Below are 27852 nucleotides of genomic sequence, written 5' to 3'. Positions count from 1 at the left end.
ATGTCTGTACTGAAGGCGATAACCCTGTCACTGATCTCAGTACTTCAGGAACAGGTAACAGCATTGAGCACAGTGCAGGAGAATCATCTGAATGTTTGTTCAGCTTCTTAGATGGTTTTTTTCCATTGTTAGTCTGCTCCTGATACCTGAGCTAATGGTTTTACAGCAGCGCTTCCCCCAGCACAAAAGTGCTTATCCTGTTTTATGACCCAGAGTGACAAACTTTATTGACTTGTGTACTGCCAACAGCAGCATCTGGGCACTGGAACCACATCTGGGGACACCATAAACAGCAAGAGTCTTCTTGGTCCTGTTCCATCCCAGGAGCACGTGCTAGAAGTGTTTCTTTCTCTTCTTTCTCTGTCATTACCAGCCCTTACAGACCAGTAGTGCTCTCTATGGTTCATCTACTTCCTTCCTGAAACATGACCCTACAGTCTTCAGCCACCTATTTCCTTCTTCATCATTGGGAAGGTGGTTTCCCTGGGACTCAGCAAAGCACCCAGCCAGAGCTGTGTCCATGCGGGAATGGTTGGGGAGCCCCCTGCTACAACCTCAGCCAAACCTGCAGAAAAACCTTTCCTGAACTTCTCTGCTGGTGGCTCTGCTTGCAGGTTTCTTCCTAGTTTTGCTCCTCTAGGCAATACTTTGGTATAATAAACATCAATGATAATTTATTTCCAAACATTACAACCTAGCTGGTAACATTATGGTAAAAAAAGCTGTATCCATGGTTTGGATTTGTGAGTTCCCAGTGCTTCCCTCCCACAGAGGTGCATGTTTGTGAGAACTGGCATCATCTGCCAGGAGCCAGGCCCCAAACAGCCTCTGAGGGACAGCCCCTGTTGTGAATGTAACCAGATCTCAGGTCTTTGTGGCTGTGGGGTTTCAGTTCTATGCTGAGAAGGAAGGTGGAGGGGTTGGTGGTGGGTAAGATACTGGGTACAGAAATGGGGAAAACCCTGTGCCTAGGAGCCAGGCCTTTGCCTAGGGCCCTGTGTGGGGCAGGGGTCTGGCTGCGTGGGGAGCTCGGGCTAGAGCCGGGGGTCTGCAGGTACCCCGGGTGCAAGGGGCCCTTGTTCACTGCGTGTGGCCAGCGGTGCCGGAGGGGTCGAGGCACCCCGAGGAGCCCATCTGTGCTTTGGCCTGGGCCTCCATGACAAGCGGGGGGGCGAGGCACTCCGCAGGGCTGGGAGCCTTTGGAAAGCGGGGGCCCTGCTGTAAAAACCAGCCGGGCTCTCGCCGCTGCCCAGCCTCCATGTCGGGCGAGCATAAAGAACCATGTCATGCTTCAGCGGGGAAGGCAGGGCCGGGAGGGACTGCAGCCGCTCTCTGCTCTCTTATTTTCATAGAAACCGATCTGTGTACCTAGAAAATAACAGGAAGGGAAAGCGAGGGGGGGGAAGGAGGAGCGGGCGGGGGATAAGAAGATCCTGTTTTCGGTCGCTGCCCGAGGAGTAATTCGGAGGAGACGGCTCCATCTTCCCGGGGCCGCGGCGGCTGCGGCGGGGATGGAGCGGGCGGCGCGGGCGGCGTAGCCAGCTCGCACGGGGGGGCCGCGGGCAGCGCCGCGCCCGCCCGCCGCCGCGGGGTGAGGGCTCCCCGGCCGCCCCCGCCCGGCCAGGCCCCCGCCGCCAGCCGGCTCCCTGGTACCGGGGGCTGCTGGGGTTGTGTCCAAGGCCTCCCCCTCCCCCGCGTACACACTCACACACACAGGCACACGCACACACACACACACACACACACCCCATCTCCTCCTGCCGCCGCCGCCGCCGCCGCCGGAGAGATCGGGGATTGCCCGCGGCCCGGGCCCGCTCCCGGCTGCGCCCCGTGCACGGGCGCATCGCACCCGACGGGGGCTCGCCCGGCTGCCCCCGGGGCGGCGTGTGCGGGGCGGGGGGTGCGGGAGGGCGGGGGGACACACGGCGGCTCCCGCGGCGGCTCCCGATGGCTCGTCCGCGGCCCCGAGAATACAAGGCTGGAGACCTGGTGTTCGCCAAAATGAAGGGGTACCCGCACTGGCCGGCCCGGGTGAGTACCGCGGCGGGGGGCGCCCGGCCCCGGCCCTGCGCCGCCGCCCCCCTCACGCTCCTGCCGGGCGGGCAGCGGCCGGGCCGCGGCTAGCCTCCGCCGGAGGCCCCGGGCCCGTTCCCGCCGGCCGGGGGGCCGCGGTGCGCGCCCACCCCGTTATTATTGTGCATCTTTTCTTTGATCTGCAGATTTCTCCCCGGCCCCCCGGGAGGAGGAGGAGAAGGAGGAGGAAGAGGAGGGAGGGGGGCGAGCGCGGGCTGTACCTGGGTTGTTATCGCGGGGAGGAGGCTTGGGGAGCCGGCAGCCCTGCCCGCATGACAACGATGCTGTTTATTATACGCCCTCCCTCGCCCCGGCCCCCCCGAGGGGCAGCGGGGTCCCCACCTCCCCCCGCGGCCGGCTCTGGGGCAGGGCAGGGCGGCCGCCTCCCGCGGGCCCACCGCGGCCCGGGGCAGGGGACGAGGGTTCGGGCCTGTCCTGGGCACCCGTGTGGGGACGGGACACGGCCTGGGGCAGGGCCAGAGCGGGCATGCGGGGAAAGGGCCGAGGCTCCGAGGCGGGCTGGCTGTCCCCGCTGTGGCGGGCAAGGGGAGCCGGGCATGGCTTGGTGCAGAGAGGTTGGGTGAGGTGAAGCGGGGCCTGTCTCGGAGCTGCGGCGGGGTCCGTGCGGGGTGCTGCATCCCTGCGGCTCGGCTGCCACACCGCTGCACGCAGGCTTTTGGGTTCTGGGTCTCCTGCTTCATTTCGTCTTTTACTGTGTTGACTTTCTTTAATAGTCCTTTGTCAGTTTTTGTTTCACGCTGCCATGATATAACTGAGGTGGAAAGGCATCGTGGGCATTTGGCAGGCAGATAAGCGCCCTATTGTATTTAAACATTCATTTGTAGTGCTGCTACAATAACGCAGAGTGGAGTTTTCTCTGGGGGGTCTGGTACCCTTCTGCGGCCTGTCCCTTCCCTCCTTTTTGGTCACTGTTGTGTAAACTCGGTGTGTAACACGTGTTTGTGTGAACTTGCTGGCTGGCATCAACCAGTGACAGTCTGTACTTACCTGGCTTCTCCGGCCTTACTGGGACGATTGGGTAGGGCTTCATGCCAACATGTTCTAGTCAAGGAAAGTTGCTGGTCTTTATGAAGAGCATGAAGATAATGAAGTGTTGTATGCAGCGTGCACGAAAACATAGATGGGCAGAGAGAAGATGGACTGACATTTAGCATTACCCTTACCAAGAGAGCTGTGGAAAAGGATGGGTGTGCATGGTGGGAAGATGTCCTGAGTGTAACTCAGGAAGCAGAAGTGGTGTTGAACAGCGGACACTGAACAAGGAGGAAGGGCCACAGGCTTAAGTAAAGGATGGTGAAGAAAGAATAGTGAGAGTGTGCTAAATATCTAGAAGCATGTAAATAAGGTGGCGTATGCAATTATTTTCGCAGAGCAGGCTAAAATTAGCATGCAAAAGGCCGACCTTAATCAACGCTGGGTTGCGGTTTTGTTATTCTATCATTATACAGGGTGGTGAATATACTACCTAAAAAATGGTGATTTATGTCAGCAGAACTGCGTAAGCCACTGAAAACTGACTTCTTTCCTACCTCTGTTATGGTTTAATTTATCGTGAAAATTTTAATGTGAACAGTTGCGACCATTACCACATTGAAGCATGTTAATCCCTTTCCTTTTTGAGCCTTTGTAAAATTAGTTTGTTTACCCAGAAGCAGAACAGGGCCTTTTGTTTTAATGGCATTTTCTTTCCTTTAAAAAAATCATTATATGCTGTACAGCTGGTCATAGCCTTTGACTGGGTGTCTAAATAGGTATGTGAATGGCACTAATACCCAACAGAATACATCTTCACTAGGAAAAAGTAGGTGTGCTATTAACATGACTTACTTCCTTTGTGCAAACTAACAGGATGTAAAGTTCAGTAAAGACAAAGCAGTCTCTAGTTTTGACATGACTTAGCAAGCAGGGGTAGAAACTGTAGAGAGCCCAGAGTCTACCATCCGGTAGGAAGAGAGCAGTCAAGCCAGGAAAGCATTTGTACTGGGGTTTAGTTCATCTGAGTGTCAGGAGGCACAGAATGTGCTCCTGTAACCCATGATACAGTTACATACAACATGTTAGATCAGGTTGATGTCTGCCTGAACATAATGCGTTGCTTGTGAAAAATACAGTTCATACCATCTTTACTAGGACTTTTCTGCATCTTGATTGACAAGTTTTGCCTGATGCATGCTTCCTTAAGCAAAGGAAAAACCTAGTGAGGACACTCGTCTTTATTTTGTTTCCCAAAACCAGAAGACAAGCAGGTTTTGAACTGAGAATGCAACTCAGATGCCCTTAGTAACTGAATGCCTTTTATTTAGGGTATTTGCTTGTTTCCAGGTCTTTCAGTGTTTGCTGCCTACTTCTTTATTCATTATGCAATTAGCATGTTTGATCTTCGTATTCTCATGTAAAAACTTATTTCATGCTAATATTCTAACTAATAATAAGAGTAACAATACCCTTAAATGACAGTGTTATTGTCATTTGGTGGTTTGCAACTCTGAGACCTTTGGCATGAATTTCCTGCCTAGGGACAAACTTCTTAAACTGTGTTTAATAAACCTGGGAAGTGTTAAAGCAGGACAGCAAGACTGAAAGACTCTGCCTGCCCTTTAATGAAACACACAGCGTATACTTTTGTATGCATGGGCAGTGTCATGCGGAACAAGTAACTCTGTCCAGCTGTGGCAGTGCAGATCTGCACCTTGCTCAGTTACTCTTGTCCTTCATTAGGTGCAATGCTTGTGGGCTCAGCCACCTCCATGTGGCACAACACTGCAGACGTATCCAGTGTATGCAGCAATCTCTAGTGCTAGACCATTAGCCTTCCACCCCTCTCTTTGGAGGTGTGTTGATCTGCAAGAACAAGACCAGCAAACCTGACTTTCACCTCTGTGAGTAAAGAGAGAGAAACCATAAAGAAGGTGGCTGTATAGTGCTGAAATACCCAGGGACCATTGAAAAACTTTGTCTAATAATTGATGGAGTGTTAGAGCAGTCAAACTGCATTGGAACTTTCATTGTGGATTGGTCTACAATTAATTTGAAAGGAGCCAGGCTTGCCACACTTAGCCAAATGGTAATGGCCAGTAAATCTTATCTTTACATACCCTGTTAAAATAAAATGTGTGAATAAAACGAACTCTCTTCAAAGATGCTTTAGATACTTGGGGCCTGGATAATGTCCCTTAGGTCTTACTACCTGGAAAGGCTGCTTTGCATTTTGGTATCATGTTTTTCTTGGGCAAAGCCAAAATTTCCTTTGGCCTAAGTGGAGGACAGTGAATAGATTGAGGGTTTAAGTCCCAAGAATTGTATTGAAGCTTCATAATAACAGTAGATGAAATACTGGCAGCAATTTGGTTTAACGCATTTTTGTGTTAGCCTCTGATGTCAGTTGGCTTCAGATGCTCATCAAAAAATGCAGAATAAACACCAACTGGCCAGGTCATCAGCCACTGTAATCCAGCAGACAAGCAATTGTGCTTCCGGGGTGCACAGTTTTTGCATGCAGAAATAAAGGGAAGATGCTGTTGTGCTTAAAATATAGGAAATAAGGATTCAATTCATTCTACATTTCATGAGTGGTCTTTGCCTTTGAAGCACTAAATCCCCCTGTCTTAGTTTCATGTTCATAAAAGACAGTTAACAACACTTTTCCCTTTAAAAAGGTGGTGTGGAGACAAGATCACTAACATTTATGAGTTGCTTGGCTACTTGGCTACTGCCATGATAGGAGCTGTATTAGCACACAGAGAGAAAAATCTCTTCCTTCGGATACCCTAGTTTATCTAGGATAGATGCCCTGGTTTATTGAGAAATTGCCTCTTGAATAGTCACTCAGATAAGATAAAAGGGAAAAACTAGTGGTAGATTCAGAAAGATCAATAATGGTGTTTGTTTTATGAGTGACCCTGAAGAAACAATAAGCACATAGTTGCTGAAATTAGCTGCTGATTTAAAAATAGGAAGGAAGCTGTTAATGCAACTATGGAGTGCGGAGGAAAAAGTCTGGAATGACCTCAATAAAATAAAAGCGTATCCAAGTAAATGGCTAATGCCATTATTGAACAGAAATCTAGGATCATACAGCTGGGGAGACAAGAACTGTATTTGGGTAAACACAAGTAGTGTGTATAGGGATGGCAAAGTTGACTGGGGTCAATACAAAAGAGATTCAATCAGGTAAGGCAGTGTAAAACACATGGATGTTTAGAACTGTTTAGACCATTTTGTGCTCATAGATCACAGCCTTTAAAGTGACAGTGTCACACTAATGATTGTGAAGGTGTATTTACGGTCTTCTGAAAGTGAATTTCCTATTTGTCTTGTCCAGTTCCTTTATTGCTACTCTGAATTAACACCTACTTGAACTCTAAATTTGCTATATGAATATCACTGTTAAAAAACACCTGCCAATAGTAATGACAAAATGGTATTTGGGGCACTTTAATGTATTAGAGTTGCAAATGGGTATGAAATTTTCAGCATATTGCTTAGAGTAATACATAGTAAATGCTGTCATTTTAATGGGAACTAGTGTCTGTGGTGAGTTGAGCATCATAAATGTGATGATTACATGATAGTTTTCATCTAGGTATGTTTTTTCAGTAGTCCAGCAAGGCATTAAAGTTAGGCACCTTAAAGGATGAACTAAAGTAATCCAAGAAAAGGGCTTAAAGGTAAGCTTATGCTTAAAGACTTTGTTAGACTAGAGCCTAAAAAGATAATAACACTATAGTATAATGGTATAATATAATATTAGAGTCTATTAAATTACGTTACCTCTACAGAGTGACAGAATTCCAGGAGACTTTCACTATCAGTAAATACATATATATACATATATATATATATACTGGGGACCCCTACAGAGACATTTTAGTTAATGAATCTCTCTCATCCAGTTCAGTGAAGTACAAATAGAGATAGTGAGTTGACTGTGGTGAAGCTCTCAGTGTAGTAGGACCAGGACCTATGTTCTGACATAGTTTGGTAAAATACAAGATACTTAACCAGGAACAACTTTGGTCAGTAATAATTGTGAGTATGATGGATTGGAAATATCAAACTGTCAAACACATCATAGAATAAAGATTCTATATTTTAAGTGTTTTGATATCTAAAACAGACCATTTGTTGTCTTATTAGTATAAGGATAAGGGAAGGTAGGTTTTCCCTGGCAGGATTTATCTTTTTTGGCAAAGAATGACAGACAAAAATCAGATTAAATCCAGAAAACTTCAAAGGGTCCATCAGAAATACACAACAGATCTTTCTCTGTGTTTTTCTGCCAAAACTCAGTCTGCAGTCTTTTGAGCTTTTCTCCCTGGCCATTTGGGACCTGTCCAGTCCTTCACCGTGTGCTTTTCTCCTTTTTCCCCTTTGGTTGCTCAGGTTTATGACCTCACTTTTGCCGTGTTACTAAATATGAGTCTCTTGTGACTTCTCCTTTACCAGCTCAGAGCTTCTTCCATCTCTCTCCATCTTTAATTATGTACCTCACTCATACATCACTCCTTGGAGATCTGCAAGCAATTTTTCATGGCAGGTCTCCGTTTCTTTCTGAGATGAGACATGATTTGCTGATCACTGCAAAGGTCTGTCTTAACCTGGGAACTAATGTTGAAGCCGTGGATTCTTCAGGCAGCACTCCCATGACTTCTGCTGTGGTGCATTTGAAAAGAGCACATTTAAGGCAGTAAATCCTTTATGAAATCATTTTTTTGTTTCTAAACCTTCTGCACCAGGTTGACACATGTTCTTTGACACATTTAAACTTTTAGTTGCAGATACTGGTTCTGCAGATATTCTAGAGTACGTGTGAGTGCCTTTTCAGTGACTTCATCAGCTCATTGGGAACTGTTTCCTTTACTTAAAAAGAAATAAGGAGTGAAGTGTGAACTTTCCTGGTGTTCAGAAGGTGTGGAACCTCAGCAGGTGTTGGTCTTTCTCTGTGCTCCTGCATTCTGCTTTAAGTGTGACTTAAAACCAGATTTCATCTGAGTATTCTAGTTGAAAAAGGAGTATTTTTTATACATAAAGTTGAACCATAGCTTACAGTAAAACTTTTCCAGTTGCTCTTGTTTGGCAAGTGAATCATTTTGGGGCCAAGATGTTCTATGTTTGTTGTTAGCACAGCAGGGATATTTGGGAAAACTTCTTTAAAATTAAGTTCTTCAAATCTCTCTGGTTTTTGTTGGGTGTTTTTTTTCTTTAATAAATGTGAATAACTAGCCCCAAATGTGCAAGTCTGATCTTTTTGTGTAAATGACAATAGATGAATACATTTTCTCCTGCAGTTTCATGATTTTCAGTCCAAATGAAGCTAACCCAGAATAAAGACAGTTGTCTCAGAAGTTTTGAGGCAATAAGCAATTAAAGTTTTTCATACCCATACTGTACAGACTTTTTGTTAGATATTCTTCCTTGTCAGTTTGAAGCCGCTGCATAATTTTCATCAACTAATCTCATGGAAGTCATTTGATACGTGTTTTGTCTGAAAGAAGGGTGCTTCTTTAGTGAAATCTGTAGCCTGTCAAGTCAATCTGTATGTTCCTGCTGCAAAAAGATATGAGAAATGTTAGTTTCCATTACGTTAATTGACAGATGTCTTCTTTTTATTATTTTGTAAAGAACCTTTTAGCATCCCCAACTGCAATGAATTTTTTGTAAGCGTAGACAGCAAAACGAAGGCTGAGTTTTCAGTCTTAACTCTTCATTTCCTGATTTCCCCATCATAATAATGCATAAATGACTCTTCCTGCATTTACAGTAATAAAAATCTTGTAAGCAAGTGATTGCTGACAGTAAGTATATACAATTGTCATTTGAGGATAGAGGAAAGGATTTCCTGATAATGCAGGAAAAGTGATGACATTGAAGAGAGCTTGAACATTTCAACTTTTTGAAATGGTGTTGCCTAAGCAGTAAAGACCTTTCCAGTGTATGCTTTGAGAGGCATAAGGGAGAATGAGTCTGCCTGAGGCCACTCAATAATACTGTAATTTGGGTGATAAATATAGCAACAAACACTGGAAAGTAGTCTGTGTGGAGCAGGCAGGAAGGAGTTGTGGAGCCAGCTTCTTAAATTTGTTAGGGATTAGCTGAACATCAGTACTTCTCTGTAGCTTCAGGTACCTTGGTACTTCTCAAGTCTTCTTCTGCATCATTTGTATCTCTGATCTTGACATACCATGGATATGGATATGTATGTGTGTGTATACACACACCTATTCTGTGCATAGGTATACAATCTCCCATAGAGAAGATAGATGCTTAAAACATGGGTGTAGTACATTGCCGTGGTAGCACATCACTTGACTCTGGACTCCAGCAGAGGCAGCATCATCAGAGAAAGGCCCAGTAACTTGGCTGAGGCACAGCAGGACCAACTAGAATGAAGAGTTACCTGAAAAATTTCAAGAAATATTTGGCAAACAAGCGAGTATCATGAGGTAAGGCTTCTAAAACTTAAAGAAGGAAACAGATCCTTGCTTCCTCCCTTTGGGAAGGTCTCTGCATTGCTGGCATTGCACATCTGAGACTGTTTCATTCATTTGTGTAACAGCCAGTTCTAAACCTGATACCGAAACTGGAAATAAACTGCAGCTTCATTTCCAGTTTCCTTTCTTCTACTGAGACTATTAGACATGACAGTCTTGCTAATACCAACTTTTACCTGAAGGGCTTATGAGGCCTGGCTTTGGAGTTGAGTTTTTTTTGTTTGTTTATGTTTTGGTTTTTTTTTTCTAGAAAACAAAAGGAAGGTAAGAAATTTGAGTAAATGCTACAGCATCTTACCAAAACAATGAACTTGCCATGTTAATATGTAGTTCCTGTCACCCTCTTCTGAAGCTCTCCATCCTTCAAATGGTCTTAGGTCAACCCAAATATTATCCTTGGCATCATTGCTGCTCAGAAAAGACACATAATGTTCTTGAATTTCGGAAGGATTTAATCTGTCTCCTGGCCTTTTGTAAAGCTCTGTGGAAATCTGAAAATGCCTTTAGAGTAAACATAAAGGGAGGAGATGACGTACTGTGCTGTGGGTAGCACAAAGCGCAGCATTAGAAGGGACAGGTGTCCATAGACCTTGGTCTCTGCCTTAGAAAAGTACACTTAAATGTCTTTCAGTTTTCCATTAGCAGACTGAAAGGATAATCAGCATACATCTGTAGCCCCGACAATGCAAACTGGAAACAACTCTTTATTTTGCCTTGTAGCAACGTGTAAAAAGCCTAGAGAGAGGCTGTTTGCCAGCTATGGCTTGGCTGCTTGAATAGAAGACATCATGTAACAAAAGAGGAAAAACAGGGCAAGGAATATCATACACCAAAGAATTTCTTTAAGACCATCAGCTAACAAAGCCTCCTACATACAGCAAAGTAGAGACAGGGAGGAAGGAAAAAATTCCAGGCTGTAGGGACCTGACCGGTATCACTGTAGTGTCACTGTAGGAAACAGTGTGTCAGCCTTTAAAGTCAGTAACTTTGTACTCCTTGGGCTTGAAAATTACCTGCCTGTGAAGTCACTTACCAGAGAAACTAAAACTCTGCTCATGCAAAGAGTAGAAGAAACCAGGTATGCAAGAGCTGGAGACACAATTACACAATAATGCAAACCATTTCTGGGAATCAGTCCCTTATCAGACTGGATTACTGAGTGTACCAGATATGAGTACATATTGAAACTTGATAATAACATAGGGAGCGACCTTACAGAGGTGTGTAGCATCGGCCTGGAGATGCAATCCAGGTGGGAGAAGCAGGAGAGTACAGACAGAGGAGCAAATGCTATAGTTGGTAAGAACAATTCTGGAGTTGCTGTCCTTCCCTTGATATGTTTGAGGTTTGTGTAGAAAGTCATTGGATACAAGCAGCTCTCTTTTGGTAGTTTTTCTTTGGCTCCACAAATCTTACATTTTACAGTGGCCTCCATGAAAGGGATACTGCAAACCCCTTCTTTTAATTCCTGAAGGACAGGGTATCTTCCTCAGCTGGAATCTCCTCTGTATGAAGAAAACAAGAATCCAGGTTTCCATTCCTGGCTGTTACCCTAGTCCCTAGCCTATTTTTTGGTAACTAGGAGGCAGTTCCTCTAGGTCCTCCTCTTCATATCCTTTGGGAAAACGTTAGATGTAGGGTGCTTATGACTTACGTTTTCTATTGCACATCTCAGAATATTCCCACTGTAGCAGTTGTGGGGTGGGGAGAAAGGCATTGATGGAGAGGTGTTTAGACTAGCATGTGCTGTGGGTTGGCCATCCTGACAAAGCACCTCAAGATTATGCCAGAAAGCAGAGCACTGTGCCTCAAAAGGATATTTCTGTCCTTCCTCCTCTCAGCTGTTGCCTTTCTCTTTCCTACTGCTTGTGCTGAGACCACCCAAGCACAGTGGCTGAGGGGGCTCCAGAGCCCGCAGGCATGCAGGGGTGTGATTTGTACCCCATAGCAGAATTGAGGCCATCCATCCATGGCCTTCCTTCCTTCCTTGGGACATAATTTATTATTCATCACTGTATGTAAATCAGTCCCTCCCTGTATGTAAATCAGTTCCTCCAGCCTCATTCGTTGCCTTTTAGTATGTGCGTTAACATCAGTATCTCTGTATTTTGCTTTAGCTTCCTTCAAGCTGTTACCAGGCTCCACACTGATGTCCTGCACAGGGCCAAAATCATTTTCCTGAGTGCGGCCGCACCACGTGAGGATTGTCTGCCAGCTCTCTGGCATGATGTGTGTTTGCATATGGGGATTTCTGCATATTGCCTTGACCTTTGCAGCACATTGCTTGTTCAAATGTAACTTGTGGTCCACTATTGGCTTCCTGTAGTACTGCTGCTTCCAGCTTTCTCTCTCTTACATTGCAAATCCTTTTTTCCCAGATGTGTTAGCTTTTTCCTTTTGCAAGCTAGATTTCAGTTTACTTGCAGCTGATATTTCTCCCAGGCCCAGGACTCTGTGAGTCAGTTGTCATATGGGTTTTACCATCACTGGGTGTAGTGAAGTGACTGCATGTTTATATGTACATACATATGAGCATAAGAGACTATCTTTGTCTTAATATTTGCAAAGATTTCCAGCTTGCTGTCCCAGATGCCTCTTCCAGAACATGGAAGGTGTTAAGTGAGGCAGAGCCTGGCAAGGAACACACCTGAGGAAGGCATCTCATGCCAGGCACTGTGCCATACTGTAGTGTTATTATTTATAATCTTTTTCTTCAACTAATTGGTTGCTCGTTGGTGTTCAGCCCAGATGTCACTGTTTCCATCTCAGCCAATGTAAATTTGTACTTCTGTAAGGATTTCTTCAGACACTATTATCTGGAATCCAATTAGGCAGTGTTCATTCAGGATTAATCACATGTGGAAGTGTTTGCAGAATTGAGGTTCTTGTGTTCTTAGCAGTGTGCTATTACAACTGCATTTCATTATCCTCAAGCAGGCACAGGCTTGGGCATTTCATGTGTTCTAGGAGTAGCCCTGAGTAGATCCACTGCAGGGCTGGAGGCTCACTGTCCTGGTTGTTATGGAATAACGGCAGGAAGATGATACCTATCCCATTAATTTTCTCTCAAAGGACCATATCCCAAAGGCAGCAAATGAGTTCGACTGCATAAAGGTTTCTTGATTTCAATAAAACTGCTTACATGTGTGCTGCCGTGCCTGTAGAAACATAAAGTAGGACCACAGCCTGAGGGAGAAGGCAGACGTTCATCTCAGAAAGGAAAAAATAAAAGATGACATTCCTTACTGCGGTGCCTCTCCAAATACCAGGGTTTTTGAAAGATATTAGAAATGCAGCAAACTCAACAGATAATTCTTTTCATATGGTGTCTGGATCAGGTGACTCGCATATGTTCACATTTTCAGGTACCTCTTTATCAGCAGTTCTTTTTCAGAATCTTCCTTGTGCACAAACTTTGTTTTTCTTTGTCACAGTCAGTATTTCTATCACAGCTTTAGAAGAAGGTAGCATAAAATTATGAAGCCTTGTGGTTAGAATTGTATTCTCTGCAAAGATCACCGGTAATAAGCTTGTTTTCTCTGTTAGTGCTTTGTTTTCTTTGCATTTACCTGAAGCACTCTGCTTTGGAGCTTTTCACTGTTGTTAAGGGAGTGGGTCAGTTTTCTGAGCAGGTTTTCAGAATTGGTACTTCTGGTAAAATGACAGGAATTCCGTGTTAAAGATGAAAACAGATTAGAGCAGGCACATTTGTCAGACAGGGCTCTTCAGCATTAAAATGCTGTGACTGTTTTCTCCTTAACTTTTGGAAGATGTTTTATACCATCTCCTGCCTTACAAATGAATGGATTCACCTATGTATATAATTGCCATGTTATTGTGCTGAATGAGATCTGATCCTACAAAGGCAATGGCTTTGTTTATGCTGCCAAACCGTATGCCCAGCTGTGCTTGCAGGATCAAGTCTCTAGCTGTTAAGTTACTAGAAGCCCATAATAATAAAGATTTTAATGGCAGTATGTTAAGAAATGCCAGCTTCCTTAGCAGATGTGGGAGTAGGGGAAACAGTTTTTTAATGAGAAGGTTATAGTTTTTCTGAAAGATTTGCTGTAGAGGAAGGTGTTAGTTTACTTGTTTGTCAAATGTCAGCAACACCATTGACCTGGTATGATAACAGGGGTGTCAGGGTTGTCTCCAGGGCAGATATATTGAAAAGGATGCTGTCATGAGTGCTGCATGTGAGACTGAATTGGGGATCTTGACAATTAAAAGCAGTGTGAGCTAAAACTCGCTGCTTGTGGAGCATAGTTTGGACACATCAGGTGTCATCACTACTGAGTTAGAAAATAAAGGCAAGTGACACTTAGAATTCTGAATACTGTCTGAAACGCTTTGGGTTGGATCTTGTTGATTTGTATGAGGTGTATATAAACACTGTATCTGCATCTTAGGATAAATTTATATGTGCAGTGCTCCCTAATGTACTTCCTAGTTCCAGATATGTGTCTCATTAACCAGGTTCTCTTTTATGTGTAATTGCCTTTTCCCAGTTATTTGCATATTGTGAGTCAGAATAACACGCTGCTTCTGTACAGCTGCTTTCTAAAACAAAATGGTAACCTGATTTAAAACATGGTTTTTCACTGAGCTGCCAAGGGAGAGTGCTAAACTGCCATGCTCTAGTATGGATGCTGTTCCTGATTCAGACGTAAACAGTGGTTTAAAAATCTAATATTAATGTATGCGGGAAAACAGCCATTACAGTTGCACACTTTAATTTGTCCCTTGACAGCCTGTATCCTTTTAGAATCATCATTCCTTTAAAATTAATCTTCTGACTACCCCTCCAAGTCCAGAATAGAAATGAGAGGGCGAGATGGCCAGAAGCCGTGAGTCTTGTTTAGAAAGGGAAAGTTAGAGAAAATCAGACTTCTGGGAGAAAGCAGACTCTGAGTAAACTTTGTGACTTCCGTAACATAACTGCAGGTGAGTCACTAGGTTTTGTAGATAACTCGTATTCATGGAAACACCATATTCTGGGAGGTTACGTGAAAGTAACACAAAACATATATAGCTCATACACATATTCAAGTTAATTTACTGGATAGAAGGAGAGGATGCTACAGAGTAACTCTTAATCCTGCAAGTATGTAAACATGCAGGCAACTTCAAACCTATGATTTATCTATATAAATTAAATGAGAGCACTCAGATGCTTAAAACTCATATTTAGTGTTTGCAATGTAAAATAGATGTTTTTTTAGAATATTGGACATGCCACCCTCACAAGCCTGGTCACTGCCATACTGATGCATTCATCTTGTCTCTGATGTTAATGCCACTTACATCCCTAAAAATACATCTTTTTGTCTTTCATGGTTTTATTGTTTCAATTCTTTTCTAGCATAGTTTAGTAATTACGATTGAAGTTCACTGGTCTGCATATATTTAATGGAGTGCTTTGTGTATTTTTATATAAAGAGTTTAATTCCTATAAGCTGTTGCTTGAGGGATTTTTTATTGCTTTTGAGGAAAATGTCCATTTTGGAAATAAGGTTGTTAATCTTTCAGGGACTATCTAAGTCAATTTCAGCAACATTACATTTTTGGTCAAAACTAAATGGAAACTCTCCTTCTGAGGTTTTGGAAGCAGAAAAACAGGCAGGTGGGGAGAAGTATGACTTGGCTTGGAAAATCTCGTTCCTGAGTCTCTTTAGGCAGACAGATTAAAATTCCTAAGAGTTTAACCTAGACTGAGGGACTTTGCAGAGAAGGTATTTGACACCATAATGACAGCTCCTGGAAATCTGAGCACAGATTGAAAGCAAACCCAGTTAAAAATGCCAAAGTTGGGTCCAAGTGCTGCACAGAGACCACTGTGACTCTGGGAATCAATTTTCATGCCATGGTTTTAGTGACACAGACGACCTAGGCAAAGTTCCACCTTAGCAAAATCGTCTGCTGGTTTAATTGGTTGTTTTCTACCATAGATGGTGGCTAAGGCTGCAGGAGTAATGGAAACAATTATTTACAGAGAGTTGTTAGGTTTGCAGCAAGCCTGGGCTTTCTACAGATGCTGAACTCTTCTGCAGGTACGAATTCACAGCTTGTCAGCAGAGTTAGCAGGAAAACCTGCCTTTGAAAAATTATTGCAAATCACTCTGTTTCATTGGCTTTGCAGTTAGAATCCATTGCTTCTCATCCCCCAGATTGTGTACATGTTGTTGTAGTACATGTTATGTGCATCACAACAAAATAATTGGCCGGTGCACCAGTGATGCTTGGCAATTATACTTATCCCGTAGCCTCAGAATATGCACTGAAGCCTTTTCCCTACTGAAGAGTCCCATTATCATGAGAACACCCCAAGTGCTATGGTTTGATGCTGAGCGTGCCTGTGCTTCTGCAGACCTCAGCACTAGGATGTAGCGTGTTCAGGAAGCTCTACCACACTCAGTGCATGCAGAACGTACCTGTTCATGTGGCTGTGTACTCAGCTGAGCAGGCTGCCTGTGCCTGCAAAAAGGTGGACAGGCAATAGGTAAATTAGTTTAGGTGCTGTGAAACAGAAATTTACGTTTTGAAGTAGTTGCTTACATCCTGCAAATAGGTATTCTGATGTGAACACATACACTTAGGAATTTAAGACCATGCATCTTTGTGGTCTGTGGGTCCACAGAGAGCAACACAATGAAGACAAATACATGCTTAGCTGTGCTTCCATTCTGTCTGGAGGACCAGGCAGGACATTCACTTAGTCTCATCTCTGCTGCTGCACCCAAACCTCAGAGGACTGGAGGACACTAAAAACATTCTGTGCTTTTAAGGGACAAAGATTTTGTGTTCTTTTCCTGTATTACAGTTATTTTTTTGTGCAGGCACTTGTGCAGTGACAAGGAGTGTTTCAGTCCCCTGATATTATACTCCTTAGCTGCAACTGATGGTAACAAAACAGGTCACAGAGGAGACAAGCAGGAAGGTTTTCTGTAACCAAAGGTCCAGAGAATAGTTGCAGCCTTCAGTGTCAAGCTTGAATCCTTCCTAGCAGGAGCCTGTGGGCTGCGGCAGGTGAAGCAGATTGTTTCCTTCTTTCTCTTTAGTGTGTCTGTGTCCACCCTGACTCAAACTGGAGGCTCATATCCTGGGACCTGCAGTCCCCATTGATCAAATTTCCGTACTCAAGACAATTTCAGCTGCAAGCTGTAGTGTCAACAGGAGTTTGTGTACTTTGTGGGAAGCTGAGCTAAATATCGCACCAGGATGCTTGGCATTCTTCAGCCTGGAAATATTGTGCCAATCCAATTTTATAACTGGCTTTTTGTGGGAATAAATTACATTGGAAAATAAATAGTAAATTAAACCAGGCAAGTCTAGGAGACTACAGTCTTCTGGAAATTTGCTTACCTTTTGGCTTTTGTGTGCCAATATGAGTATAAGGACTAGCAACACATCTCTTAATAAAAGCTCAGGCAGTAGACTATGGGGTGTTGGATATGTGGAACAGATGAGCCTGGAATATAAAACTTGGTTGTGTGTATTTGACCAAGTGTCAACACTCCAGGCAGGCTGCTTCTGATTGAAAAGGTTTTGACCAAGTTGACTGGCCAAAATATCCAATCTATTGAATATAACATCTTTCCTTAAAAACAAACAGAATCAATGAAATAGTGAAATTCTAGTGTAAATATAGGAAGGCCAAAAAATATTCCTCAATGTCATGAATTCTTAAATCATTCTTCCACTCTTCCTAGCAGATGACATACAGAATGTGGCAGGGCTTATCTGGGCACTTTGGGAAGGAAGGTGATTTGGCTTCTCATGTCCCTTTGGCTTATGAGTAGAAAGTGGCAGGAGAGAAATAATGGTGTTTGTGAATGTACAGTCCCTAAAATTTCTCCTTTGTTGATGCCTTGACTGGTTAATCAGCTATTATTTACTGTGTGTCTTCCAAACACATTTTGGATGTGCATTTGTTGCATGCTTATTTTTCGAGACAAAAAAATGTTTGTAGTAAGATCATAAAGTAACCGGATTTCGTCTACAGAAACTGCTTTCATTTGGTGTTAGTGGGCTCACTGTGGTTTGCTCAGGTGGATTGCAAACAGTATTTTGATATCTGAAGAATAATTCAGACAAAGAATCAAGCTTCACTGTGCTTAAAGGGAAGAAAAGTAAATACAAATGTCTCAGAGCTGGCAGCATTTGTTGAAAATGAACAACCTCTCCCCACCCATCCACAAATAAAAAGTGATTTTGTGAGCTATGAAACTCAAGAAGTTTATTTTTCTCTGGCTTGTCTTTATGTGGATTCCCTGTTGTCTGATGTTTTGGTTGAGCCTGCATTGCAAGCTGTCTCTCAGCATATGGACTACTTGTCTGTCCGTCTTCTGATTGACAGCCTGCCTGTTTATCACAAAACAGGGGGAAACTTAATATCTCTTTGGCCTTTCTCCTTTTGTCTGGTTTGGCAAAATTGTCTGATGTGTCCCTGAGTTATTGCAGGTAAGAGTCAGACCGAAAATAGTGTGATCACATCCTTTCTTCTCCTTAGGGAACAAACTGGGGGAAAAAAATCTAGTGGTAGCTCTATTGCTTCACTCACAGTGGCAGGGAAACACTTCGTTAGGACAAAATGAGGCATTTTTGCAGCAGTCTAACTTTGGGGTGTGCTGATGGGAGGATTACAGTTTGGTAAGCTGAAATCCTTCTCTGACAGAACTGGAAGTACTTGCTATTAGTAATACCTGGCATTTTAGCAGTGGACCTTAAGTGCTTTATAAGAACAGTACCACAGTCCCCATTTGAAAAAGTGAGACTGAAGGAGATGCAGTGATGTGGTCAAGGTCATCCCAGAGGGCAGTGGCAGAAACAGGACTAGGCTGTATCCCCGAATCTCCTCCTATGACAGCCGCCTGTCCACCAGCCACGAAAGCTCACGGAGGAGTTGAATCACATGAATAGATCTGTTATCTACAAAGTCATGAGTATAGATACCAGTCACGCAGAACTAAGCTTTGGCCCCATTTTCATACTGAAGATTAAAGCAGCTCTGCAGAAAGTGTATTTCAACTTTCTGTCTTAAAAATATGCTGCTAATTAGGGATGTAAAGAGGCTGAACTCAGCTGCAAGACTGCTGATCTATCCTAGTGAGCCATTGCCTGCCAGCATTGTTTGGACTCCAACTAACCCTTCATTGTCTTCTATCTCGTTGAGGTCCTGAGCATGCACAGAAAAAAAGGACGATTGATGTCTTTATATTGTCATTTCTGGCTGTCTGCATGATACCCTTCAGCCATTTTCAGCAGTGCTCCAAAGTATGCTCTGCTGGTTTTAATCTTGTTTTGCTTTTTGTTTTTGCTGGTGGCACTCTTCCATGCTCAGAGACTTTTTTTAATTTTTACTTTTGTAGCTGTGCAATTCCACCTTATTAAGTTGGATTCTGCTTCTAGTCTCCCCCTTCACAGGGTTATCTTCTTTAATAGGTGAAAAAGTGCATATGCCAGCATTCCATGTACATTGGGGAAGGAGTTGTGCTCTGCTTCAGATATCATACAGTCCTGATAAATGAGAGGAAAATTCTGCAGTCTCCAATCAGCTATAGTCAGATTCTGTTCAGTCTAAGCACAACGGAATTTGAGTCACAGTTTTTAACTTGAAGGAGGTTGGAGGTTTTTCTTTGTTTTTTTTTACATTTTAGAGTCCTCTGGGAAAAAATAAATTAATATTTTACATTTTACAGAACATTATTTTAAATAATGGTTTAGAAAAGATACTGCCTCACTGCTGACTCCCAGTAGCATCAGCTAGTAAAAAGCATATTAAATCTGTTTGAATAAAAACATTGTAGCAAAGCAAAATATCCTATTTTAATAATGGATTTTGAAGAGAATTGCTTTTATCCATCTAGAGTTTTGCTAATAAGCTAACTGCAAGGGATCAAGCTGCTTGCATGTGTTGGGCAATAATAAGCAACTTGAACCACTTTCCAGCAAAAATACTATAGGCCTTTGCTCGACTGCTGTGCAGCGACTCCAGGGATTTCAGTGGGAGATACTGATCTCTGCAATGCTTCTGTGTGCTTTTGCCAATCAAAGGCATTTACAGTATGTCAAAACAATCAGTGATTACTGCTCTGCAGTTTTAATTCCCTCTTTTGCAAAATAAAAGGGACTTGTTCTTGTGGTTTCAATGCCCACAAAAGCATCTCTGCACACTGAAGGAAAGCTTTCTTGGTGGTACATGTGGACCTGATAGGTATTTTTGCATAATACCTTTTTATTTTGCAGTGTAAAATTCTGTTGGAATGTAATGGAACAGGGTCTGGTCTGAAAGCCACCCTGGCAGCCTGGAATTCCTGCTTCTGAACAGCAGCTTGTGCACAACACAGAGGTTTTGTGATAGCCATACAACATGACACCTGCTGTTCCTCCAAGTGGAAGAAGATGCATCTGGGATGCCCTTCCGCCTTGATGGGCAGCACTGCCCCTTTCTTGACTGCTGCAATAACAAAAACCTCCACAGAAAGCTGCTTTACATAGGCAAGCAGAGAGACAAAGCTTGCTGTTCTCTCTGTGTCTCGGAGAGACATGTTTCCCATTTTGCAGGGAATGTAGAGCTCTGCAGAGCAGAACACCCAGGAGGGGGTGCAGCTTCTTCTGCTTCTGCACCAGCCCTCCCAGGGAGCTCCTCCGCTTGTCTGGAATATGCCACGTTATCCCACAGGCAGGCACGGGGATGATTTGTGCAGCATTCTGGGAGCCACTGTTGTTCTCGGCAGGCAGCTCTGCACCGTCCTCGTCGCAGGGCTGCGGCTCCCGTCCAACCCAGCCAGCCAGCGCCTCTCTCCCCGGGGTTGCTAACCTCATGGCAACTGGGAAGAAAGTGTTACAGTGAGTACTGGCAAACCAGCCTGTGACAACTAGTTGGAAATACTACCCCAGAATGCAGCAATTAGTCAGCACCACCAAGAGCAAAATATTCAGGCTGCATATACATCCTAGCATGTAAATTACAATGTAAGGAGGCAGATTTCTTGCTTGCACATTGGTAGTCCCTAGCAACACCATTTGGTAAAGCCCTGCTCTGGTTTGAGAGGTCCAGGCTGAATTCTCTGTTGAGTGTTCCTGACCCTAGAAGCCTGGCATTTGTTTACTTGGAAGAAGAAGAAGCACAGTTACATCTTTAAAGCTCTGCTGCTTGGTTGGCAAACAAATGCTGGAAGTGCAGCTCTGCTGAGGTTGTGCAAAAAGAAAGCAATTGTTATTCATTAAGCAGATGACAGCAACGGGAGCAAAGGGGATAAAACTTGAAATCTGAAACCACCTGCTTTAATTTTAGCCATAATTGAAGCGGCTGCCCATGATGCTGCTGATGCGCAGATCAGATTTGCACGCCATGCAGGCTCTCTCTGATGTCTGTGGCAGCAAGCTCCAGCCTGCTGGTTGAGGAAGGGATGGATCCCTTGTTTGCAGGTTATAATGGGTACTTTAGAATCTGTTTGTTTCCCTCCAGAAGCAAGATGCAATCGCAGTCCGTCTCTCTGATAGACAGATGCTTTAGTCATTAGTGAGGTTTCTGTGACTACAACACTGTGTCCTAGTATGGGTGCACTTATCTCTTTTGTTCCTGGTTCAGCAGTGATGCTTTTCTCGCTCTTGTGCTCATGCGCTCACTCTCTTTCTCTCCTTCCCTCTCTCTCTGCCTTTGATCTTGCTGATATGGGGAAAAATATCAGATCCAAACCTTCAGCACATTTAACCAAAACAGCTTGTAGGACGGGAATAAATTGTGACTGAGTGCAGCAGCAGAAAGCTGCAATATGGTTGCTTGTACCACTTGTTTTCTGTTACTGCAGAACAGCGGCAATCATCAAGGACTGCTGGACTTGTTCTGCAGCTAAACAAGCACTTAGGGGCTCAGTGTTCACAAAGGGTAAGGTGGTTTTGCTGGGAATATGAACCCTACAAAGCTCTCCTCTCACAGTCTCTAATGCAGGGTTCATGTAAAATGGGTGAAAAGGGAAGATCTTTCTTAATGGCAGAGAGAGTCTCATCCTTCACTGAATTCCCTAGTTTTTTGCCGGGCAGTTAAATGTCCATAAGACAGCACTGTCACTTCATATTCAACCTCATTACAGTACTAGCAACATAAGAGAGCTGGGGAGCTCACAGCAGAATTGGGGGAGGCAGGAAAAGTCTTAAACCTCAGCTGCACAGTGAAATGTTGGAGTGGGAGCATTAGCAGTCTATCCTTGAGCTGTTTAGTGCAGATTTATACTTCGTGTGTCTGTACGTGTATGCCAACTTTCAAAAGCTATGAAAAGCTTTTTTGTGGTTTCCTGTGATGATACATAGTCAGAGGGGATACTTGGATGAATAAAGAAATACACCATGAAATGGGGAGCAGGTGAGCTGCGTGACAGATAAGTCTGCTGTCCTTTGTCAGTTTGGTGCTGCTCCTTACCTAACAGTATAAAGTGCTGGGAATGCAACATGAGGCCTTAATTCCACTTGGGATGCTGCTTAGAAGATCCTCGCTGCTTTGGAGCACAGCACGTTGTGTGATGTAAGATCCCCATTCCCTTCTGATCAGTGTTCCTACTAAGCATGTGTTCATTCCCCTGCTTTACTGATCATTTACAGCTGTTTGCTTTATTTCATGAGAAATTCTTGAAGGGCTGAGACAGTAACTGGACTGTGCTGCTTTGTAATGCAGCCCAGAGCTGGTGCCGTGCTGCAAGCAGCCAAATGAGGTTCATACTCAAGTCCCAGCAGATATTGTTTGTCTCGGTCATGGGGGTCCACATTTTTTGGAGTCTAGTATCTCTCTGGACATCTTCCTTGTCATAATAAAGAGGAAGATGGCTATGACATCCAGACAGTTGAGGTGTATTGCTCCTGCAATTGATGAAACTGCCAGCATGGCCTTTTCTGGTCTGATGTGTAGATACTTCCATCTCTAAGGAGGCATAAAAAGTGTTACAGTGGGACATACTGTCTCCCTGACTTGCTGTCCGTCTGTAAAGTGTTTTTCCCTTCAGTGTTTTTATCAGTTATAATCTAATACCTATATTTAAATAATGAATTAGTGAACAAATAACCACATTATGGACACTTATTTAAAAAAAATAGCTCATGTCAGAAGATAATGAGTTCTAAAAAAATATTTTTGGCAGTCTTCTGTTTATGCATTCCTGGTGATGAAGAGGACACCAAACAGCCTGTCATGTCATTTCAGTTCCTTCTTACACACAGATGAGCTAAAAGGGATTGCACATTTCCATTTTCTACCAGTGTGTATATTCCTTCTATATGCATTTAAATAATAGATTGTCCTTTTATTTATCAGTTCATTGTCTTTGTTAAGTGAAGGAAATTGGGTAATTGCTGTGCCCACAAGGCATCTGACACCTCTGACCATCATGGATTGTCTCATGCAGAAGGTGGTGGGTAGTGAGTGCATGGTGACACATGGCCCAGTGGACCAGAGCCCCACCATCTGCACCCCTGAGTCCTGATGCAGAAAAGAGACAGGGAATGGTTTGGAAGTGTTCTTATATCCCCTGATTTTGGCGTACCTTCAGAGAATGCTCCACTTACACCTAAAAGACAGACATCCATTTCTTTTGCAGAAAGGAGTCCTGTGATATTACAGCTCCACATGTGGCTCTCGTTTCTCTGTCCCCAACGGGTGTCCTTGCAGAAAGACCAAAAGGACTTGAATTCTTACAAAAGCTTATACTCCTTTGAGAGCCATGTAGCCAGCAGATGCTTTACAGTGAAAGAGAACATCCTTTGAAAACAATCTGGTGTTTATTAATCAACAAGAATTCAGTGTTTGGGGTCCTTCGGCAGGAAGAGAGAAGGAAAGCACATGTGGGCCTGGTCTCCTGAGTGAAAACATGCAGGTTCCATCCCCTGCTCTGCTGAGGAGCAGATTGTGTATAGCATTGGTATGTCAGCACTTTGTTCTCAGTTCCAGTGACATTTGACAGGATTCAATATGCTTATGTTGAGACTGAGTTGCTAAGACCCAGGCAGCAAGCCATTCACCTGCTCTCTGGTGTTGCCCTATAGATATCTAGATTCATTAGGCTTGCTCTTAGCGGGAGAGTTCTCTGGACACTTAATTTTAGATGGCCACATATGCTCAGAAGTGCCATTTCTGGGAAGGCAGGCACTTAGATCTTATTTAAAGCTGCGCTGTGTTTCTGGTTTATGTGGGTAGGCACCTGGACTCTCTTATTTCTGTTGCAGAGGACTGAGAAATTGGATATGGATGAGACTAAGTCGTGGGTCTAACCTCCTGCCTTGCAACAAGTGCTCTCATTCAGGCATCTGAAGATGGGATCTAGGCATTGCTTAGCCTTCAGGGTTTGTCCCAATCCCAGTCATATTGTAGGAGAGCACCGTCACCATCCCTCCCTAAGCTGCTCTGCAGCTGAATCTTGAGAAATATGAGGCCAGCAATAAAATGTGAAAGAAGAGATGGAGTACAAAGGAGAGTAGTGACCAAAAACAGTTACTGGGATGCTGCAGGCGAAGGAGAGTTCCAGGCCCTCTTCCCTGGGGGGTGTTTTGCAGTTTACACTGCGTACCACCATCACAACCAGGAAGCACCGATGGGAGACTGTCCAGTTTTCCAGTTGCAGAGTCTCAGAGATACCATCTGTACCATCTGCAAGCCATTTGTTGCAGAAGTTACTTAGGTGGCTGTGTGAGATGACAGGATTACCCTCTGGGCTCTGTGCCTTTGATGAGGCAGCATCTGAAGTTAACACTTCAATTAAGCAAGCTTGATTTTATTACCTTTGTGTACTATAATGCCCATGAAATCATAAAACTTTCTGTCGGCTCCTTGGTCTTTTGTCACCTCCCTGTAGTGTTTCTGTCATATGCTGGCTCTGTGTGACCTGCCTGCCTGAAATAGCAGCCGTCTTTGCTTCCTCACCCTAGGATAGGATACCTGCAGTAGCACTTCCATGACTTGGTAGGGATTCTTGGGTGAGGGACACCACGTTAGGGAATAATCCTTTTTCCATTTCTGTCTCACAGATTGATGAACTCCCTGAAGGAGCTGTGAAGCCTCCAGCAAATAAATACCCCATATTCTTTTTTGGGACTCATGAAACGTAAGTGAATGAACATGACCTTTTCCTTTGAAAATGACTTCTTCCATTGCAGCTGATGCCATCTCCACTGATTTTATTGGAACAGTCCTGACTGAAGCCATTGGGAGCTTAGAGACAGGTCCTAGGAGCCCAACTCATTTGTATTAGCACATGGAAGTTAAACCTGAAAGTAGGTGGGAACACTGCTGCATTGATGATATATTATGATCTAAGCATAAATAATAACCAGTGCCAGTGTTTCCTGTAAAGAAAAGTGTTGCCATGAATTTATTAAAGGGTCATCTGGATTCTGATGCAGGGGCAATTTTTTGTTACTTGGATGTACCTTGACAGCAGAGATCAGGTTGTTGCATTCAGATGCATTTGGGTTCATGTCCTGTGTGAGAACTTGCTTGGTAGGTTCGTAAAAAGAAAGGAAGCAGACCCCAGAGTCTCACACAGTCCTCACATAGCTTTAAAGTATATGCGTTCCTGTGAGATTTGTGCTGGGAATATTGTAGGATGGAGCTCTCAGAAGTGGCAGAAGAATTGAGCTGGATGAGCTCGTAGGGAAACAAAGGAATCAAAACAGAATGGGTAAATTAGGTCTCACAGTAATTACTACAGTGTTTCACAATGTCCATGTCTCTATTTTAAACTATGTTTGAGGTAGTTAAAAATAAATCAGTTTCTGCCTTGCATGAAATAGCCACATCGTAAAACTTTTTCTTCCCTATTTGCAGGCAACACGCTTTCTAGAATTCCTTCAAAAGTGTAAAAATTAAAAATTGAAATTCTGATTGCATTTAAATTCCATTGCAGAGGCTTGAAGCTTTATTAAAATGCTATTATTTATTTTTTAATTTTAAGATTATTCCATAAATAAAACCCCCATAGCTTATACATCCCATTTTATTTTAAAAATCTTTAAAGGCAGTTTCTGCTTAATAAAGGTTAAAATAGCTTCTCTCTAGTTAAAATATTTCTTCCCATTGCTGTAAGGAAACAACCTGATACTTTGCTATATTGTGATCTACTACTACTGTCAAAAATAATCCGAAAAGCATAAAGTTCAAGTAAATTTATGGTGCTTTAAAATCAGAAACCAAAATGTGATTTTATTTCATAATGGAACTGTTTTCTTTGAGATATTTTGAGAAAAACCTCTGACCACTTTTATTTTGAAATAAAATCCCAATCTGGTAATCTCTTTGTTTTGGATTTTGTTAGCCCATGGTCTGACAGTAACATCTGAAACAGGAAAACTGCTTGTAGTTACTAGCTTAACAATTTAAAAAGCTTAGCTATTAAAAATGAGCTTTAGATTGCAGCTCCTTAGTTTTATAGCAGAGCAGTGGAAACTGTTACACCCTCCCAGTGGCAATGAATGAGTTTCAAACAAAGATGTAGGCAGTCTTCCAGTATTTACTGTACATAAAAGAGCTAAAATAAGGCAGCTCATGGTAAGTTTCATGCAGTTTTCCTCTGTTATTTGTGTTAGAACTGTTTGGATGTATTTTTGGCAGCAAGGAGACATCTAGCATTAGCAAAAGCATAGGTAAGATAATTTATTCCAATCCATTACTTTATTGGAGCCTTTAATATTAACGAGACATCTTTTAGTTTGGAAATCACTGTTTGGCTTTCAGGTAGAAAAGCATTCTTGGCTTTATAATTCTATAATTGAGATATTTCTCAGTGAGACAACTGAGTGTGGATACCATTCTGTCTCGTGTAGTTCAAGGAAAGCTCTTTCCCTTGAGACATGTCACCCAATGCCTTTAGCCACCCTTTGGCTCTGTGCTGGCAAACTTCTTGCCAGTGGGATGAATTAAGTGAATGAAACTTCTCACATTCATAAGCACTGGGAAGAATCAGGGCATAAATCGGGCATTAATCTGAAATAACATTTACAGCAAGGAAGAAATATGATCCTGTGATTAAGATGTTAGCCTGAGACTGAAGAGACTTAGGTTTTCCTCTGTACTATGCTGTCAGTTGGAGTTTGACCTTGGGCAAATCTCTGTGTCTCAGAAGCCCATCTACAAAAAAGGGCAATTTCCCAGCCCTGTGGTGATGCATGAGAATAAACGTGTTGTAAATGGTGGAGCTCCACAATCCCCTGGTAGTGGAAACCATAGAGTTAACATTAATTGCAAAGATCATCAAGAAAGTAGGACAGTGATTATAGTGAAGGACACTGTGACTTGCTCATCTTCAGTCACTGGTGACATAGAATCTTCCATGTGGGAATGAAAGGAGTTTTTTGCCTTCACTCTTTTTAATTGAACTTACAATTAGCTATCCCAGTACTGTAATACAGAGCAAAGCAAACACACTGGATATAGATACCCAGTGGAAAGGAAATTGTGCTTTCTTCAGTTTTATATAAGAAGTTAGACTGTGAAGTATGTAGAAAGAAAGAGGATAAACCACCACTCTTCTTTCTTTTTGTAATTATTTTTCCCTGCATTGTGGTGCCTGTGCCTGACATTAGTTGGCCCAGTACAGAGCTGACTTACGCAGCAGCAGAGCACAAAATCCCTCCTTTGCTGTGCTGTCTAAAAAAAATTTAGCCACAGCACCCTGTGTGTCTCATTGTTTCCTTGTGTTATTCATCTGCCTATATTCACCCATTGTTTCTTGTCTTATATGAAATTATAAGATTTTGGGGAAAGAGACCAGTCTTATTTTGTTTGCACAGAATCTAGCATGTGGGGGGTTTATTCAAGAAAGAAGCTCCCAGGCTTTCTGGCAGTATAGATAATAATGAATGACACTGATTTTTCTGTCCCTTAGTAAAAGGGATAAGTTTTGGCTTTTGAGTTCTAGGCAATCGTTATGTGCTTTAACTTTTTATATGGTGTTTCTAGGCCTTTCTGGATCTGTAAGACATAGGATTGGAAGTTTGGTCCCCTGCTATTGCAGGCAATTACGTCATATAATCCCTTTCATAAACTGCTCCAGTGCCAGTTCCCAGCAGTAGTTAATACAATAAATGAGACTCGGTTTAGTTGTTTCTAGAGAGATGCAGCATGATTCTGCAACATCAAACATCAGGATGGTGAGCCAGTGCATTAAATCAGACTCACAGCAGTAACTCAAAGCCGGTGTGTTAAATAAACAAATAAATAAAACTGAAAATAAGTGATGGAATGAGCAGAAGAATAGGGAAAACGTATGCACTCTTAATGGTGGGT

The 27852-nt window shown here is 43.2% G+C and overlaps 1 protein-coding gene across 1 annotated transcript in view; it reads left to right on the top strand.

Moving 5' to 3' along the window:
* Positions 1-1929: 1929 nt before the first annotated feature.
* The window catches only part of HDGFL3 (HDGF like 3), a 38708-nt gene continuing 12785 nt past the window's right edge, over positions 1930-27852 (top strand). Inside the window, exons 1-2 of the mRNA XM_080626644.1 lie at positions 1930-2031; positions 24597-24673. Of these exons, the coding sequence (XP_080482770.1) occupies positions 1948-2031; positions 24597-24673 (161 nt within the window). The 5' untranslated portion in view covers positions 1930-1947. The remainder of the gene's footprint in view (positions 2032-24596; positions 24674-27852) is intronic.

Source organism: Psittacula echo (assembly GCF_963264785.1).
Source record: "Psittacula echo genome assembly, chromosome: 10".
Lineage (NCBI taxonomy): Eukaryota > Metazoa > Chordata > Aves > Psittaciformes > Psittacidae > Psittacula > Psittacula echo.
The sequence above is the reverse complement of the archived record's forward strand: the minus strand, read 5'-3'. Positions and strand labels throughout refer to the sequence as shown.